Source organism: Scylla paramamosain, chromosome 14 (assembly GCF_035594125.1).
Source record: "Scylla paramamosain isolate STU-SP2022 chromosome 14, ASM3559412v1, whole genome shotgun sequence".
In the NCBI taxonomy this organism is placed as follows: domain Eukaryota; kingdom Metazoa; phylum Arthropoda; class Malacostraca; order Decapoda; family Portunidae; genus Scylla; species Scylla paramamosain.
In genome coordinates this window covers 24,905,026-24,924,922 of record NC_087164.1, presented here as the reverse complement: position 1 = coordinate 24,924,922, position 19,897 = coordinate 24,905,026, and the positions used below count along the sequence as shown (strand labels likewise).

At 36.7% G+C, this 19,897-nt stretch overlaps 2 protein-coding genes across 10 annotated transcripts in view; both read left to right on the top strand.

The window, feature by feature from the left end:
- The window catches only part of LOC135107057 (uncharacterized), a 57,788-nt gene extending 56,938 nt beyond the window's left edge, over positions 1-850 (top strand). For both annotated transcript variants that reach the window (XM_064016659.1, XM_064016660.1), the window contains exon 14: positions 1-850. This exon is cut by the window's left edge and continues 931 nt beyond it. The gene's annotated coding sequence lies outside the window, so the exon portion shown is untranslated.
- Positions 851-2,043: 1,193 nt separating this feature from the next.
- On the top strand, positions 2,044-18,830 carry LOC135107056 (alpha-ketoglutarate-dependent sulfate ester dioxygenase-like). 8 transcript variants are annotated; one of them, XM_064016655.1, is made up of 13 exons: positions 2,044-2,104; positions 3,038-3,092; positions 4,183-4,303; positions 5,805-5,968; positions 6,814-6,958; positions 8,037-8,200; positions 8,880-8,932; positions 9,992-10,133; positions 10,697-10,770; positions 11,405-11,572; positions 12,649-12,804; positions 14,735-14,965; positions 15,686-16,582. In XM_064016655.1, exons 5-12 carry the CDS (start codon positions 6,954-6,956, stop codon positions 14,909-14,911), a joined length of 939 nt encoding a protein of 312 aa, XP_063872725.1. In that variant the 5' UTR covers positions 2,044-2,104; positions 3,038-3,092; positions 4,183-4,303; positions 5,805-5,968; positions 6,814-6,953; the 3' UTR covers positions 14,912-14,965; positions 15,686-16,582. The 8 variants fall into 8 exon arrangements, with proteins under 8 accessions (XP_063872725.1, XP_063872724.1, XP_063872727.1 ...); XM_064016658.1 differs by lacking the exon at positions 2,044-2,104 and adding an exon at positions 17,603-18,830 and having other exon boundaries at positions 2,919-3,092; positions 6,814-6,913; positions 15,686-15,860; XM_064016654.1 differs by lacking the exon at positions 2,044-2,104 and having other exon boundaries at positions 2,918-3,092.
- Positions 18,831-19,897: the final 1,067 nt, after the last annotated feature.

Sequence of the window (19,897 nt, the reverse complement as noted above, 5' to 3'; positions counted from 1 at the left end):
CGGTGCCGGCAAGCCAGGAGGAAGTCAACAGAAACTTCATGGCGCATAATATATTTCTTAATATTTATTTATGGTATGTAGGTATTTTCGTCTGGTTGTGGTCGATCATTGAGGCCATACCGCTTCTTGTAATATATGTATGTTTTTTTTTCTTTTTTTTTTCTTTATCCCATTTTAATGCATTGAGAGTGGGTTGCCCACAATACATGTTACGTAGACTCGAGAGGAGTTCAGGTGTTGGCAATATTTGGAGTGACACCAGTGATCACTACCAGAGAGAACCATGGTAGTGGATGCGGCCTGTGTACACCGTTGTAACGTATTTATATGCTGTTCTGTGTCCGTTATGGGTTATGTGTCGGTGAATAATATGCCTTTACTAACAAGTGCTTTACATTACAAAATGGTCACGAAATGTCAGTAGGCTAAAATATATCAATTGATTTTAAGAAATAGTATTTTGTCTTCATTCGAATTCATCGTAACCAACTCATATTAAAGAAAAAATTATATCCAACCTTCACCCGATTCTGGCCCTAGTATTTTATGTCAACCCTGAAGTGGCCACGTTTGAAGTGCATACATTACATTCTGATATGATGGTCTCATGTAAGGGAAGTGATGAAGATATCATTTCCTGTATTTTTGCATGCTCGAGGGTGGCCTGGTTCCACTGTACCACTCCCGCTGAGGCGAATCACCGTCTCCGCTCACGCCGCTCCAAAGAGACTGAAAATTCTTGGGTCTGACTTAGTCCACGGACGTCTCCTGAGAGCTGTAAAAGAAATCGCCAGCTCCTAGTCAGTATTAGATATAAGTTTGTATAATAAATTTTTGGACCAGATAAAAACTGTTTCTCATCCTCCTTGGTTTGCCTGGCAAGGTCCAGTCGCGGCTGTGTTAGTCACTATCCTGGAAGCTGCGTGGATTCTTACGAGGATATATTGTATCTGATAAGGATGGTTTCTCATAGTTAAGTGTTATAATGACCTTGATGAAAAGATGAAAAGATGCTGGAGACAAACCCAACACCTACCTTCAGTTTATTCAGTGTATTGTTTAAATATAAATCAATAACAACACAATGAGTATAGATAAACGCATCATAAATTCCCTTTCACTCTGCTAGTAAGACAGTGTGGTCAGCAAACATACTTGCTGCCATTACCTAGCCCATTCTATTCTCTCAGCTGTACACTAAGATTTTCAACTTTGCATTCATTTCTATCATGCCATCCATATCATAGAACTGAATCACCATGGAATCATCACACGTCCCTGCCTCACTCCCATCCTACTCCTGTAACAAAACCCTCACTACTACTACTACTACTAATACTACTACTCGTCCTTGGCAAAGCAGGGAAGAAGAGACCTAGACCTCTTGTTTGAATCATCATAGTTTAATGCCCTTGGCTGTGTGTAGACACTCTCTTCCCTATTTTTTTTTTCTTGTTTCTTCCTCCTCCTATTTCTCTTCCCCCTCTCCTTCACTCCGCCTCCTCTTTTTTCTCTACTCTTCCTCTCTTTTCCTTCCTACTTCTTCACACTATGAGAATATTCACGGAAAATTATGTATTTGCTATAGTGTGTGTGTGTGTGTGTGTGACGAGGGATCACGTGGAATGAGTGACATTCTCTCTCTCTCTCTCTCTCTCTCACACACACACACACACACACACACACAGTCGTAACATATAATGATGTAACGAGCAGACTATATCGTCATTAGTAATTTGATGGTTGCTTAGTTATCTGAGTGGTGCCAGTGGATGACATTAACAGGGAGGAAGGTGGGAAGGCCAGGAGTTATATTAGGTGATTGGGGTTGTGAGTGGGAAAGCCAGGAGTTATAGCACGTAGGGGATGGGGAGTGAGTGGGGATGCGAGGAGGTATATTAGGGGGTGTGGGTAAGAGTGGGGAAGCGAAGAAATTTATATTTTTTGACACATTATTTGATAACATGTCAACTTTGCCGGCAGTCCGTATGTGTGTGTGTGTGTGTGTGTGTGTGTGCGGGGCAGGCTAAAGGACAGTCAGTAAGGGCAGATGGCGCTAGGGAGGAAGGGAGGGCGGCTGGCTGGAGTGTTATGTTTCGCACCGGTAAGTCTTGTCACATAGAATGCTAGCTGATATGTACCACTGCTTTGGTTTATATGTACCATTGAAGGACTGCTATGTACCGGCTCCTATGTACCACTGTTTTGGCTTGTATTTACTGAACAAACTGCTATATACCAGCTACCAAGTAGGGAGATAAAAATTAATAATGTCAGAAAAGATTAAAAACTCGTAATATAAAAGTAATAAAACTACATTAAAAGATAACACAAAAGCATAAAAAAAATAAAACCTTATTGTCAGTCAATAAAATTCAGCATACATTGACTTAATACAGGCTTAGTTCTCAGCATGATCCATCAGTTCAGCGCACAGGTTTAGAAATGCATTTTTTTTTTTTTTGTGCGTTATCTCTCTCTCTCTCTCTCTCTCTCTCTCTCTCTCTCTCTCTCTCTCTCTCTCTCTCTCTCTTTCAGTAGTTGCACGGGTTTTCAAGGGTGTTTTTTACGGTTCTAGTGACAGATTAACATCATTTCTACATTACTAACAGGAGAAACCCCCTTGAAAAATCTGGTAATCATCTTTGTGACTTTGAGAAACAGTCGTGAGGAGAGAGAGAGAGAGAGAGCATTTTAGCTGAGCCTATCTTGCTCTCGTTCGTGTTTGCTGCGATGACACGGTGCAGGCGTGAATGAAGTTTTCGTTCATAATCACGTAGCGGTTGTGGAGTGGGGAAAGGGAAGTGAGGATATTATTTGACATATTATTTGATAACATGTCAACTTTTGTGTGTGTTAGTGTGTGTGTTAGTGTGTGTGTTTGTGGGTGTGGTTCAAGTAGCAGTGACAGGTGGCGCTAGGGAGGGAAGGAGGGTGGCTGGCTGGCTGGCTAGCTAGCTAGCTACAGTGGTTTGCTCAGCACTGGTCAGTCTTGCCCCACACACTCTATTAACCAGTGTTTCCGTATTCCCGGCAGCTTCTCCCTGCACCGAGCACCGCCAGGCAGCACCAGAGAGGCACGAGTACTTAAGGTAAGTCCAGCGGTACTAGCCTCCCTTCAGTCAGCCTTCACTACTACACCCTCCTCCACCCTGTAGTGTCTTGTACTCGTTTATTTAGGTTTTATTATTCGTTTTTTAGTTATTTTTGAGGTTGTTGATTTATTTTCAGAATTTGTTTACATCTGAGACCGCAAACAGTTGGAAATTTAGGGAAATATTGAAAGTTCGTCAATATGTAAACAAGCTGTCAGCTGAGGTAGAGGCGGACCACTAAGTGTTTTCAGCCATTATTTGCTTTGTCTCTCACTTACTTTAAGCCAAACACGTCACAAGATAGAGCCACATGTCTAGCCTTCATATCCGCTGGTCAGATATATCCGCCATTGCCTGGTTTTGTTGTCATAATTGAGGAATAATTGATAATGGCTCCCCCATTGATATCACCGCCGAGGGCCGCCGAGGGCCGCCATGATGGATTGCTACTTGTGCCAGCCTGTTGGTTCCAATATTTTTTTTCATTTTCTGAATTACTTTATTTGGCTTGTATAATAAGATTTTATGGTTTCTAAAAAAACATTTCGTTGCTTTTGAAGTGTTTTCTTGCTTCGGTTAAGTAAATGTGCTGAATATGATGATGTTGTTTGCGTAAATAAAGGGCGGTTTCTACGGTGAAATTTACCCAGCCCGATATTTGGCTTTTTTATTTGAGGATTTAGTGAAGATTTTATAGCTTCAAAAAATCGTTTATGATAATTAAACTGTTTTGCGTTCCTGTTGAGTTAAGTATGTGAACTTTGAATAGGCTTATGGTCCCGTTAAAAGTGGTTATATCGTCATTTTTTATATTTTTTATTTCTCTATTTGAGCTTGTAACTAACTTTGCAATGCTTGAAAAAATAGTTCAGATTTTTTAAAGTGTTTTTTTACCAGTGTAAAGTAAAATGGGTGGACTTTTCAGTGTTTTTATTGGTGTCAAAGGTTCCAACACTTTTTCCATATTTCATATAATATTTCTTTACAACTACTCAGGCTTGAGATGTTTTGATATTGTGAAAATTAATTAAACTAATTGTCAAGTCAGAATATATAATGCATTCTAGCCTAGCTTCATTTTTTCTAGGGGTCAATTTCAAAATGAGATACGTTACGTATATAAGCCAGCGGCTGGCGGCAACTCGTCTGTGACGTCATCAACGATCCGGGACTCGCTCGGCTCCAGTGTCTCCTCGTCAATATTTACCGTAATTTCCAGTGTTTTCCGGGTGTTTTCAGCTGTTTCCAAACTCAGGTATGTAGGTAGTATTACTAGAAGGAGAAAAATTAGAGAAATGGAGGAGGAGGAGGAGAAGGAAGAAGGAGAAATGGAGGAAGAGGAGGAGGCATAACAGGTAAATACCAAGAAGACAATGTTTAACTTAGTTCCCCCTCCTGCCCTGACTTTCTCTGTAATATTTCGTGTGTTTTGGTTGCTTTAAATGTGTTTTGGGTGTATTGATGAGTGTTGTGAGATGTTTTAGGCGTGTTTAGGTGTGTTTAGAATATATATTTGCTGTTATCTGCGTGTTTTGGGTGAATTTAGGGTGTCTTAGGATGTTTTTAGGTGTATTTTACATGTTTTTAGTCTTATGGGGTGCTTTCAGTATGTTGTGGAGTGTTTTGGAGTGTTTGGATGTGTTTGGGGGTATATTGAGGTGATGTGAGTTAATTTTGGGTTTATTTTTGGGTATTTTTGGTGTTTTGGATGAGTTTGGGTGTGTGTGGGGTCTTTTAGATGCATTTGAGTGTGTGTGGTGTATATTGGATGCGTTTTGGTGTGTTTTAAGCGTATTCTGTGGTGTTGTGGGGTATTTTTGGTGTGTCTGAATGAGTTTTAGGGTGTTTTGGGTGTGCTTTGGATTTTTTTTTTAGTGTTTTGAGTGTGTGGATGAGTTTTGTGGGTAGTTTGAGGTATGGAGAGTGTTTTGAGTGTGTTTTGGATGCTTTGAGTATGTTTGAGTGAGTTTTATGGGATTTTTAGGCTGTTGTGGGATGTTTTTGGTGTTTTTTTTTAGTGTGTTTTGGTTGTGTTGAGTGAGTTTTTTTGGGTATACGAGGGTGTTTTGATTGCTTTGAATGTTTTCAGTTTGATTTGGGTATGTGGGTATTTTGAGGTGATGTGGAATGTTTTGAATGTGTTTTGGGTGATTAAAATGTGTTTTGAGTGTCTTTGGGTGAGTTTTTTTTTTTTTGGGGGGGGTATATTTAGGTGTTGTGGGGTGCTTTGAGTGTGTTTTGGATGTTTTAAGCGTATTTTAGGTGTGATTGCTTTGGTTTTGTTATATTTAGGGGTTTTGAGGAAGTTTTGAATGTCTTGAGTGTGCCTGGGTGAGTTTTGTTGTATTTAAGGATGTATTGAGTGGGTTTTGGTGTGTTTTGAGTGCGGTTTGGGTTTGTTTGGGTAAGTTTAGTTGTATAAAAGATGATGTTTTGAGTGCATTTTGAGTGTGTTTGGATGAACTTTGTGGTGTCTTGGCATGTTCTGAGTGTGTTTTTGGATATTTTGGCCACACACGCCCCCCCAATAACCCAAATAACGTAACCTCACCAGATCTTGCCGTAACATATACAGGACACACACACACACTCGGACAAACCAGTGCAATTATAGGCATTCAAATTTCCCGCGCTTTTTTTTTTTTTCGTAGGAAGGAGAGACCGAGAGACAAGAGAGCACATAACCTCACTTTTTCTCAATTATTATAGGATGGAGGACGCAGGTTACCACACGGAGGGGGTGAAGGAAGCTCGGGAACTTCTGAAGGAGGGGCAGTGAAGGAGGGAGTCCTGGAAGTGGAGGAAATGCAGAAAATTCCTTTAATACTGAACGCTTCTCTCGTCAGACCATCCTTCACCGAATATTTGGATCGGTGAGATTTAAATATTTTTAGGTTGTTTTAAATGTTTTAGGTTTGTAAGAGGAGGGAGAAAGCTTAAATATAGTACTAAGACCAGGAAAAAAAGCTTAGATTTAGGTAATAACACGATAACGTAAGCTTTAAAATAAGACATATTGTTTTTTTAAGGTTATTTTAAGTATTTTAGGTAACCAAGGGAAGAAATGAAGCTTAAATATAATACTAAGATAAAAGAAAAGAAAAACATTCTAGTACTAGGACGAGGGGAAAGCTTAGCATTAGCCTAATAGTAAAGCTTATGTTTGAACCGTACTTTACTGTAACATTATACATTTATTAGTTAAGGAAAGAACTAAGATTATCAGGTGAGAGAGGAACCAAACCTAACTACTATTACTACTACTGCTACTACTGCCTGGGATGTTTTGTGTGTGTTTGGTGATGTTAGGGATATTTTGGAGTGTTTAAGATGTTTGGATGTGTATTTAAATGATTTGGAGTACCTATTTATAAAGATTCTGTATGAAAAAAATATGTAAGTGAATTGCTTTTCTGGCATTATTTTGACAGCCTTATATAATATATATATATATATATATATATATATATATATATATATATATATATATATATATATATATATATATATATATATATATATATATATATATATATATATATATATATATATCCTTTTACTGTGATGTCTATAGGGGCAAGGAATGCTTCTTTAAAATTCTTGTGACCTGTTTCGCTATATATCGCTTCTTAAATCGTCCACTCTTTGCTTTTATGGTATATTGCCTTGCTTCTCTTCACTATTACAATGCTTATTTAGTTCACTCCTTCTTCCACAGCTCTATATTATAAATCTTGTAATACTTGTAAACACCTGTATGCTGTTGTGAAGAAGCAGAGCGCACTGCGGACGACGTGACCACAACAACGTTCTGAGAGGTATGCATTGATTGGCACCGCTTGTCACAATTTATCGGTAATGAGGTAAATGTCAGCTTGGAATGAGTAGTGGTTTGAGGAGCAGCATGTATACGTACCCGCATGAGCATGCCACGGTATAGTGCAGGCTAGTAGGTATAGTGGAAATGGCCTGTGTAGCATTGCCCTTGATGTGGTTGCAGGGGATGCAGACGTGTTCCTTCCAGGATGTTTTACATACCTGACATTTCCCGGTGATATACTCCTTCATACATACTTTTCCCTGTTAACATTTTGACACTTTCCCTCCTAGATATGAATGATAACAGTTTATCTCAAATGATAATGGAACACACAGAAACCACACAAATTGTTAGTTTACTAATTGGCCTCCACAAGATAGCCAAGGTGGTTTCCTGCCAGGACCCCACGTTTCTCAGGGAGGTGGGGGGGTCATGGGTAACTGAGACACTTCCTACAGTTTTCAATCAGATCATTGTAGACACATTAAATTACATGAAAAAGGCATATTTTTGGTCATGGACCCCATACATGATTGAAAGTGATAAACACTGAATGAATATGGAGAGGCAATACTTTTAGGGATTGGGAGAACTCTAGGAGTGCCCAATGACTAGGGGGGAAAGGATCAAAGGAGAAAATTTAATTTTGCTTATATTTTAATAACTATCAAGGAAGTATGGGGTCTAATTAAGCATTTTATACCTGATTTTATCCCTAAATATAACCAGTTCTAACAGTACCCATGTTATCTAATTTACTTTGACCTAAGCTATAAAGAGCACCTTAATAAGTCTTCAGGCAGTGTGCTGTTTTCTCTTGATGTGGTTTGAATGCAGAGAAAATTATTCATTGTGAGTGAGATGACAAGAAAATATACCAGGGTGTGAGGGGGCAACTTGTATTAAAGGAGGATAGTGTTGGAGTATTGTGAGAGAGAGAGAGAGAGAGAGAGAGAGAGAGAGAGAGAGAGAATATTCAGAGATAAACTCCATAGACAGGCTAATGCTGTCCTCTGTGGTCACCCTCTCTAGCATGTTTGTAGGAACAAGTATCAATGTAAATTATAGTAAAAACTAATAGTTACTGAACTATGTTTACCTATGCTATTAAATATTTTCAGATCCTTGTTAGGAGCTGTGTCACGAATTAGGTGTCACACAACACGGACACACAAACTCCACATGGCTACTCAGCAAGGCACCCACAACTACTACCAACTAACCCCTGGGAAACTTGGATGTGAAGTTCGGAACATTGACCTGAAGAAGGACGTACCTGCAGAAGGTGACACATTGAACCTTGACTGTTTATGGAACTTTCCAAGCTTAATTTTTTTAATGTTACCCTATTTATATGTCAGTAAGTAATGTCAATAAGTGTAGATGGAATCTTAGAACAGGATTTTTATGAAAAGAAATAAGGTTTTAGACAGGCTTAGTTGTTAGTATATGCTTCTTGTACTAGTCTTAGTTATCCAAATCTTCATATGTATAATGTATTATTTTATACATATTAGATAAGACTTTTTTTTAGTGAAGGAGGAGAGTGTGGTACAAATGACAGATGAAAGAGGATGTGAGTTAGCTCGAATGATACAGCAATCACATATAGGTACAGTTCCATCCATTTCCACATTCATCACTTAGTGTTGCCAATGTGGGAATCACTTGCTGTGAACTACTTCTCGTGATTTGACTCCTATCCGAGACGCATCCCAGTCAGTGCAATTAAGTGGAAGGATGATGATGGGGTTGGCAGAACTTGTTTCAGATACAGATCAAAGCAGGCTAAATGCAAAGTGATGAATGTGAAAGTGCAGGGAACTGTACAACATCCAGTCTCATGGAGGACTTTTCAGACAGCAGGAAAGCATTAAACATTATGACCGTCTTTGAATAACTTGGTAGTACTGTACTACATTACATTAAAATAAATTTAAGTAATGATCTTTTCTGCATTTCAGTTATTGCAGCCATTAAAGAGGATGTAACCAAGCATAGGATTTTGATTTTCAAGGTAAATTTTTAATTGTCAGCATGCATTGATTATGTGTGTGATGAATTGTTTTTCCTCTCCCTGTGACTATTAAGTGGCTCACGAGAAAGACACTACATTTCTATTTTCTTATTGCTGTTGTTTCCACCCTACCGCTGGATCAGATAAGGTTTGAACTTGACTGTAATCCTCCACAACTTTTATCCAACCTGTTTATTTTTTCATGTGCTCAGATGATATTAGGGTGCTATTTCATCAATACTACTCTGTAATCTTTGTTTCCCCGTTATTGTAGATGTCATAACTGTTGTATACAGTAACCTTAAATTTACCTGGTATGTTATTAGAATCAACTTTGATTTAGTAGAATGTTGCACTAAATTGAATGTCATGCCTTTCCATGAAAATCATTCCAGTAGATCAAGTACAGTAAAATCCCTCTCATCCGGCATTCGAGTATCCGGCAGCTTCAAGTATCCGGCACATTATTTCCCGAGCCTTAAAATCAATAAAAAATCAATGTGTACTCATAAAATCGATTAAACTTCCCGCACGAGGCATACTTTGTCCCCTCTCCACCAGAGCGCACTGCTTCGCGCCATCCGCGGCCCACTGCACTGTGTTTACTCAGTGACCGCGTGTGCACTGTTTTTCACCTGACGCCTTCATCATGCCTAAAGTTGTAGAAAAGAGGAAGCATGTTGTTGTGCTTAGACTTAAGCAGCTGATCAGATCAGCTGATCTTTGTTATTGTAAGATGCATGAGTGTAGGGTGGCGATTGTTGACATAATTTCACTTCTATTCAAGTATCCGGCAATATTCAAGTATCCGGCATGTCGGCGGTCCCGTTGATGTAGGATAAGAGGGATTTTACTGTACTGTACTTTCACAACTCTCATCTCCCAGTTAGTTAATAGTACAGACTGAATTGTTGTGATAGTGTGACAGGCCAGGGAGATAGGAATGAACCTCTTTATTTGTGTGATACATCCAATGTTAGTGTAAAGTTTTTAGATTCTGTTTTAGAAAATTAAGCATTCCATTTAAGGAAAAGATTTAAATCTTTTCTCTGTTGACAGGATCAAGGTATAATCAGTGGAGATCGACATGTTGAAATTGCAAAATGGTTTGAAGAACCAGACTCAACCTTCTATAAACACCCACGATCTCCACATCCTGATGTATTCAGGGTCTCCAATGACCGCACAGAGGGCTGTACAAGTAAGGCTGCAATTATGTATTCAGTTACATCTGTGTTATAGAAAACAACATAGACTGTTTACTATTGCTTTTGAAGTTAATTAGAAACTAAATTTTGGGTTCTGAGTCATATTTATAGAGAACTGGCTACATTGTGTGTGTGCATTTGTGCTTGTGTGTGTGTTCTCTTATCTTGTCTCAATTATTGTAATTTATGTAAGTTATTTTACAATATATTTCTTTATTTCTATACTTCAATTTTTTTTGCCAGTTTTAGCCCAAGTTTTTTTTTTATCCTTCTACACTTCATTATGAAAATGAATAAATATCATTACACTTAAAGACTAAGTAACTAACTCATTTGCCACTGTAGTAAGTTATTTTACAATATATTATTTCTTTATTTCTATACTTCAATTTTTTTTGCCAATTTTACCCCATTTTTTTTTTTTTTTTTTTAATCCTTCTACACTTCATTATGAAAATTAATAAATATCATTACACTTAAAGACTAAGTAACTAACTCATTTACTACTGTAGTAAGTAGGTGCAAATAACAAGCTAATGAGTTATTATATGGGCAGATGTGGGACGAACAGGCTGGCACATTGATGGCAGTTTTCAGCAAGCTCCCTTTGGTTATGCTTTGTATCATATGGTAAGTAATTCTTATTTATCACTAATTTTTATTTCTTCTTTATTTGTATACTCGTATTTGATTCTTGTTCTGTCCCATCTATATCACTTTGTGTCACAAACAGCCTTTTGGTGGCAACCTTAACAACCTGTTGTCACCATACTAGGTATGCAGGATTAGATACAGGTAAAGGCATATTTAACATTTCCAGTAGCAAAGACACCTGTCAGTGGTTACATTCAGTCTAACAAGAAGAGAAAGATCAGACTTTTTCCAGGTATTTTTAGTTTATCAGGTCATTTCTGAAGCCTGTGCACAAGTCTAATTTGGGATTCTTCTGCTATTATCATCCCTTTGAGTTAGGTTTTAGGGAAAGGCATTAGAGTAATCTAGACTAGACTAAGTTAAGTCAATGAAGTGAAATGCTCTTGAATTTGTTTGAATGACTACAAAGAATAGTTTGCCAAGATTGCAGAAGTCTTGGTGCAGTGTTTTCCAGTGGAATTGATCAGCGTCACTTAATGTTAATTTGAATAGTTGATTTTCCATCTTTGACATTGAGTTTATAATTCTTGGCAACAGGTGCTGATTTTCAATTTTAACATTTTTGCACCATTGGTAGTGCATTACATTTTAGCATGATTTATTCTTATAGGTCAGTGTTCCAAAGAGTGGTCCAACTGTGTTTTGTCCACTAACTGAACTTATAGAGCAGCTTCCCCTTGAACAACGAGTGCGGTGGGAACGTCTTCACATGATAAGTGACCGTCGATCTGGTCCCATTCATCCCATGATATACTCACATCCACTTACCAAAAAAAAGGTAAATCAGAGTTAGCCATTGGAAATTCCTGGTTTAGAAGGATACTTATAAGCATACAAGTCGTCATCAGCTTACAATCTATTTACACTTTTGACCACTTTGTGTCACTATTCATATACATGTTGTCATTGACTTGAGACTACAGTTGGCTCTGACCAGTAGTTTGTAAGTCAACTTGGTCATTGTTAGCCTATGCAATAATGACCATACATATACTGTGTAATGATATTATAACTGCCTTTTAAGTTATATATTACTGTATACTATTTGCTTTGTCATTGTTATGACCATTGCATCACTGCAATATTCTACATATTGTATACAAATTCAACCTTCATTTATTTCACTTAATTAATTTTGCAATCTTTTCGTCTTTCTATAGACATTTAATGTGGCATTTCTGTGGAGAAAACAATGGCTTCTAATATGAAAGTTTGTGTGATTGGGCAGTATGTGATCTCAGGCTAAATCTCATTATTCTCATTCCTATTCCATTCCCATTCTCATCATGTATTATTTCATAATGATGCAATGATTTTATGATGATCAGTAGTGAATTTTACCTCTCTCTCTCTCTCTCTCTCTCTCTCTCTCTCTCTCTCTCTCTCTCTCTCTCTCTCTCTCTCTCTCTCTCTCTCTCTCTCTCTCTCTCTCTCTCTCTCTCTCTCTCTCTCTCTCTCTCTCTCTCTCTCTCTCTCTCTCTCTCTCTCTCTCTCTCTCTCTCTCTCTCTCTCTCTCTCTCTCTCTCTCTCTCTCTCTCTCTCTCTCTCTCTCTCTCTCTCTCTCTCTCTCTCTCTCTCTCTCTCTCTCTCTCTCTCTCTCTCAATTATGACAGTTCATACTATATAGCAACTTCTTGCCTAATAGCTCATTATTTGTTTTAAAACTTAGTGAAGAATAATTGATTGCAATTGTGGCTTAAGTTAATAGTTCTAATACACTAATTTAGATTATATTAGCTGCTGGACTTCAAAACTTGGGCTTGATTGATATAAATAAGAAATTAAATAAAACAAGTCATAATTTTTTTCACATCATGTTACATGTTTAGATCATTTCCTTCCCACGTATTGCAGGTGTTGTGTTTCCATTTGGGCATGACTGAATCTTTCATCTGGGACTACAATACTCCCCAGCAGAGACTTACAAAAGATGAAGAGACTTATGCAATTCTCCAAGAAATTCATAAGGAAATTGTCAAGAATAAAGACACACTTCAGTATAGGCATGAGGTTTGTACAGTGTTTACAGCTTATCAGGTATAGGTGTGGCAGGATTGTCATAGCTGAGTTAGCAGTGATGAACTCTTCTAATCCAAGACATTTGTATTCTGTTCTGTTTTATTTTTTTATTTTTTATTTTATTTATTTTTCTATGTAGGAGGGACACCGGCAAAGGGCAAAGGGTCCCCCTAACTAGCAGAGGCAAAACACCAGAGGCACCTCTGCTTAGGGGGATCCTGAGAATTGATTGGAGTCTTCCCAGATGGGGACTATGAGGCTGGTGTAGAGTCGCGATGATAATTTTGAATTTTGAGTGAATGTGTGTGTGTAATAGGTGCTTCTCGCTTTGCGTGACGGAAGAGAGTTGTCTTTAGGGGGTAGACTGTGACTGCCCCCTTGTATTGTGAAACACAAAGGGAAATGTTCAGTGAGATCACAGCTGGGTTTAATGATAAGTTCACAGCAGCCTCTAATTCAGTGCTTTAGACCTCACTGGGAGTAATTATCATTTTGGTATGTGCCTGCTGCCTCCTCCAGTATTTATACTCATGCATTTATAGTAATCTTCATTAATAACACTGGGCTAAACATGTGTTCAGTTCAGTTAATCCTGAGGAGTTATAGTTATTGTGATATTAATATATACTTCAATTCAGAGATCATATCCACTGCTTAGATCACAGTCACTTAATTATAGTTATGGTTTAGTTGAGTAGTACAGTAAAGCCCAGTAATATGGACTCTAAAGATTCAAATCAGCCAAACACTTACTGGTCAACTCTTAATAAGATTAAAAAGAGTAATAAAGATACACATTTGCCTCACACTTCATCTCAGTAATGACATATCACTGCTATGAGGTCTGACCAGCGCCAAGTTATACTTGGCGCTGGTCAGACCTCATCTAGACTACGCTGTGCAGTTCTGGTCCCCACATTACAGGAAAGATATAGGTCTATTAGAATCAGTACAGAGGAGAATGACTAAAAGGATTCAGGGGATGAGGAGTATTCCTTACGAAGCGAGGTTGAAGCGGTTAAATTTACATTCTCTAGAGAGACGTAGGTTAAGAGGGGACCTGATAGAAGTCTTTAAGTGGTATAAGGATTATAACAAGGGAGATGTAAGCAAAATTCTTAGGATCAGCAACCAAGGTAGAACAAGAAATAACGGATTCAAGCTTGAAAAATTTAGGTTTAGGAAGGAGATAGGAAAAAATTGGTTCTCAAATAGAGTGGTAGATGAGTGGAACGGACTCAGTAATCATGTAGTTAGTGCCAGGACACTAGAGAGCTTTAAGAGAAGATTAGACAAGTTTATGGATGGGGATAACAGATGGAAATAGGTAGGAGTGTTTCATACAGGGACTGCCACGTGTAAGCCTGGTCGCTTCTTGCAGCTTCCTTTATTTCTTATGTTCTTATGTTCTATTAGCTTGAGCATCTCAAATATTCAGACCACTCTTCTGCCTCAGGGTCTTTGGATTTTTATTAAGCTATGAGTGTCAGTTTAGGAAGGTTAGTCAGGAAATGGGTATTTATACCAATATGTAGCTGGGAGTTTAATAATATAGCTTTTCATGTATTATGGGTGGAGGTGAAACAGAGAAACACTTTGTAATTGCAGATTTTCCTTCTCCGGCATGTCACTCTGTAGAACCTGTTCAAGTGAATTCTTATTACAACCATTTGATGATCTTACCCTAATGTTAAATGTTTTCTTTTGTTGTAATTTCTCACTTATTTCTTAAGTAACATTTAATCCATGTCAGTGGGTTACAGACTTCAAGATACATGCTGTCTGTTGTTTTTTGTGTTATGTCTTTGAAATACTGCACTGAAATACTGCACTGAATTGTAGTAGCTCTTTTTTCATGCTAGTATCATCATAACAGTTATGATACACTGTGTCAATACTACAGTACTATTATTGATTTCAGTGGAGTGTGGGAGACTTCATCATATCTGATAACCTGTCTGTAGCACACGAGGCTGCCCCAGAGACCCAGCTGTCCCGCAAGGAAGTGGGACTCAGGGTGTTGCACAGAGTCACCACCAAGGGACACTCACCTCCAGCAAAGCTTTATGATTATAAAAAGGAACTTGGTGTGAAGTAGGCATTCACCTTATGAACAGATATACATGTCAGAATGTGTCAGAGGATGTAAGATGTAAGTAATATTTTCACTTTGATAACATTTGTAAACAATAATTACCATATCTTTGGCAGTCATATCCATGAGTCAGCTACAAAAAAAAAAAAATCACTTATGCTTTTCTCCATCTTAAGAGTGGATAAAGTGGGTAGCAATTACTTCATAGCCTACCAGTTATCTATAGTCGGTAACCTGAGTTCTGACTGGGATACAGAAAATATTGTTTTTGAGTGTGTAATAAGTTTTGCATGCAACATTCAGTAGCAGTTCTAGGTTACTCAGGAGTATCCACTGCCCTTGACACTCACTGGGATGCAGGACAATAGTGGACAATAGGGTTACTGCCTAAATGCTTGTGAATGATAAATTTCACCTCACTGATACTTTGTTATCATAATTGTAGCCTGGAACAATTAATCTCTCTTTTGTACATTTCCATTCCTATATTACCAGTCATTGTTTTCTTTTTATCTTTATCACACCATCAAGGGGTAAGCATACACACACACAAACACAAGAAGGAAGGATGTATAGTTATTCTTAGTTTTGTGGTCTTCAGTTTCTTAGATTTCAGATTTCTCTGAGTAGAATTTGGATCAAATTCAATTGTACATAGCTACAGTCTTTTCCTTAAAATCTTTGAGATTTTTATTTTTATTTATTTATTTATTTATCTATTTATTTATTTATTTTTTTCTCCAGAACCATTCCAAACTGCTGCCTTTCTCATTTCAGATTCAGTTAGAAAAATACCAGTTGATGTAGTTGATGACAGAGTGAGGGTGGCAAGAAGCTTGTTCACTGTTATTACATCTCAACAAACAGATATGTATGGGATGGCAGAAGCGCAGCTGGTATACCACTCAAGCCGTTGTAACACCATGGAATTGTATGGAAACCAAGTCAGCAGGTAGCAACCTATCACATGGACTATACTGATATAATACAAATATATTTCAATAGAAAGTTTCAGTTGTGAGTAGCATGTAGCATGGATTTACATGCAAACAAAGTTGTCAGATAGCTGGACATCTTGCTCATCTTCATCCTTATTTTTAAGCCACATCCCAGCTAGCCAGGCTGTACATATTTTGACCATGCATTTGACTCATTACATCTTTATGGCTAATTGTACCTACACATCATGGCACCATCCAAAAGCAAGATGCTTTCCATTCAGCAGAAATTGAAGATGATAAAGAACAGGGTGTCCGTGTTGCAGCATGATACGAAGAGTGTACAAGAGGAGGAGGCAAACTGTTTTGTACGTTCATGATTGTCCAGAGAAACTCTTGAATTCAACCATCTGAACATTCTCTTGATAGCATAAGAAACTAAAGCTTACAAGAACTGTATCATAATTCAAGCATGAAACAAGCATCTAGTGGAAACACTTTGAAGTGAATGATAAGTGTTCTTACAAGGTTCACTACTGCATCTATCTCATGAGAAATTTTAAGTGCAATGACAGTAACTGTTATCAGTGCTTATAATTGTTTTTTAATGAACATGTGCTAGCATTTGTCTCCCAACATTCTTGTAGATGAATAGTGTCATTGCTGTTAACATTGTTAGTTGTAGTAGTAATAGCAAACTTAATAAGCATGATCTCTTGTGTATATTATATATATATATATATATATATATATATATATATATATATATATATATATATATATATATATATATATATATATATATATATATATATATATATATATATATATATATATATATATATATATAAAGAGAGAGAGAAAGAGATGAGATAAAACTACTGGTCATCGAGAAGGACACAAATTCATAAATGTAGTTAATTTAATTAATTTAATTCATGTAGTTAATTTAATTATTAGTATTCACATGGCCTAGTCTTACTATAACACATATTGCTTAACTTGCAATAAGATTTATTTACAACTTTATCCATATAGAATATATTGCAATAAGATTCATATATCATTTCATCCATATACAATATATACTATATCTTCTCACTATCTTTTCCACATCTCATTATATCATAGTTCAGGGTTTTTGGAAGTGCTGTGATCTTTCATTGTTTTGTACCATATGATGCACCTAACATAATTATGGATAGTTTAAATGTTTTGGCAGTTAAAAAAGGTACCATATCAGTTTCATAATGTCTTTTTTATTTTAAGATCACCATATGACAATAGCTACAGCTAGTAATTGAAGTTTCAGTGCTGCATTTCAAGCCACTTGCTTATGTGCAAACCATCGTACTATAATGTGAGTTGAATATTTGCTTGAGACCATTTCACCATTGCCTCCCACACAAGATTGCAAGTGTTTTCTGCTGCAAATAAAGAACATATCATATGTCAGTGTTCACATAGTTCATCATCTTTATGTGAACATATAATGAAAATTTACTTTTTAAAAACACTTTTCACCAGTTTCTATTCTTCATGTTGTTATTAATTTATATAATTATCCAGTTAATATATGTAACAAATATAATACCATTTACTTGTCTTATGTTACAAATATCACCTTCCTTATTAAATAAGTACCATATTTGTTGGCATATATTTAAGGTCCATAAAAAGCAACAATAGAAAAAAAAACAACTTGTATGTTATATACGAAGTTGAAATCTCATCAAAGCTTATTTTATCCCAGCAGGTGACAGAAGTATGGTGCTTGGCAGTAGTGTGGCGGCTCATGTGGGAACTGCAATCATATACTTATTCCTTGTTGCTCTTCAATAGGATTTGCTCCAGATGATAAAAAAATGAGGCAAATAGTACACAACCTCCACAATGTTTTATTTACAAACTATACCAATGGATGGTAAGGACACATCACTGTCAATATCAAGCTGCTCAATTATATAATTCAATATATATATACCATCTGCTAAATCAGAGTTATTTCTGTAGATATTCATTCATCTTTTACCCAATTAAATACTCATTGTTTAGTCATCAAATATGTTTCTTACAGCCTTGACAAATAGTTGATGACTGGTATACTGGCAGATGGCTGAAATACCAATGTTTCCCATGCATCTTTCACAAGCTGGAGGATTTTTTATCTTCTTTTTTTACACTTGAATGGAAATTTATTGATCTTTATACTTACAGTAGCATATTATGTATGTGTGTAAGAAATGCTTTACTAGTCCAGGCAAGTCGTGGGCAGAAGTGAAGTATTATTTGATCTGTGCTGCCAACTTTTACCATTTCAGATCCAGTGCTCGATATCTTAACAAATTGCTTAATTCACCTAAATGGAAACACTTTATCTTTATACATGTAATAATACACCTATGTAACTCGGATGTTTCAGTGTTGCAGGGGAATGTCTGGTGGCAATGGTGCATCACCATTGGAGTCATTCATTGTACTGGTTCTGATACATTGTCTGCTTACTTGAGAATAATGAAAAATGTTGTGATAAATTATCAATTTTTGATATAAATATGAGATTACTATTATTTCATTGTATGGTTATAGGTATTCAACATATTTCCTTTTCTCTGACTAAAACATATACTGCAATGTGAAGTCCAAATATTCCTTGTTATTCAAAATCAGCATGGTTTAATGCTGATTGTATAGAGGCTCTGTGTTTTTCTGATACAGTGCCGTACACAACAAATGCATTTCAGTGTTTACTTTAATATTCTTTATTAGGATGTGGAGGCATATTATGTGCTGCCAAATATGGTATCCTTATCTGTGTTTTAAGTAATATCTGCTGTGAGATTATTATTCAACTAATAAGTTTGCAAGTATTTTCATATTTTCTATATGTATTTATTTATTGGGAACTGTGATAAAATTTTATGATTTTATATTGGAAATGTATGCATGATGTACTGAGAATTTAAATATATTTTCTTGCTTAATTGACTATTTCAACAGCATTATATATTTAAACTGTGAAGGAGATGGAGAGTAAGATTTTTGAGGGCTATTGAGAGATTAAAAAAAAAAAAGATATTGCTTGTAGAGAAAAAGGTGATCTTTAAAAAGTAAGTTCAAATTTTTTATTTTGTTTGTCAGAAGCATAAGTTGATGTTACAGTAGTCCCTCAATATGTACAGATTACTTGTGCATTGATTTGATTATCCATGAACTAGAAAACAATTTCCATAATGATATATATATATAAACACACACACATATAGTGTGTACAGCATAATACCTGTCAACACCAATCCAGTTTTATAATTAAAATAAATTCTGGATAGGTATTTAGGAAGTTAATGAAGAATTTTTCAACATTTATGATAAAAGTTGTATGAATGATATAATTACCATAGTGTTCGGCAGTAGGCACCTTCTGAAACAATAATTACTCCCTGTGAGGTCTAAAGCACTGGATCACGGGGTGCTGTGAACCTATCCTTACACCCAGCTGTGACCTCACTGAACATTTCCCTTTGTGTCTCACAACAGTCACAGCCTGCTCTCTAAAGATAACTGTCTTCCTTCACACAAAACTACAAGCACCTATTTACACACACACACACACCCTTCACTCAAAATTCAAAATTATCATGGTGACTCCTACACCAGCCTCATAGTCTTAATAGGGGACCACAAATGTCTCCAGATCGGACTGCTCTTCTTGCATCAACCCTAAGTGTCTTGACACCCCCCTCAACTTTTTCTTCATTAACTTTTGCAACATTTGCAGTCTTAGATCTAATTTTCACACTGTAGAACATGACCTCTCCTCTACTAAACCTTATCTTTTCTTAACTGAAATGCAGGCGTCTGAGGTAAGTGACTAACCCCTTTTCTGTTTTCTCCTACTTTCTCTATCCTCATTTTCAATCCAAATCTGGTTGTTGTGTCTATGTGCACAACGACAACCTGTTCTCATGTCCACACTCTTAAATCTTCCAAGATTTTCACCATCTGGCTACTACTACAGAGTCACTCTTAAATTAAATTTATCTATGCTGTA

Bases quoted from the DNA above. Each gene is read 5' to 3' on its own strand.
- LOC135107056 (XM_064016653.1), top strand. From the start codon at position 7,121: ATGTTTTACATACCTGACATTTCCCG. The intron at 8,201-8,879 runs GTGACACATTGA...TCTGCATTTCAG, and splicing joins GAAGGACGTACCTGCAGAAG to TTATTGCAGCCATTAAAGAG. The intron at 8,933-9,991 runs GTAAATTTTTAA...CTCTGTTGACAG, and splicing joins ATAGGATTTTGATTTTCAAG to GATCAAGGTATAATCAGTGG.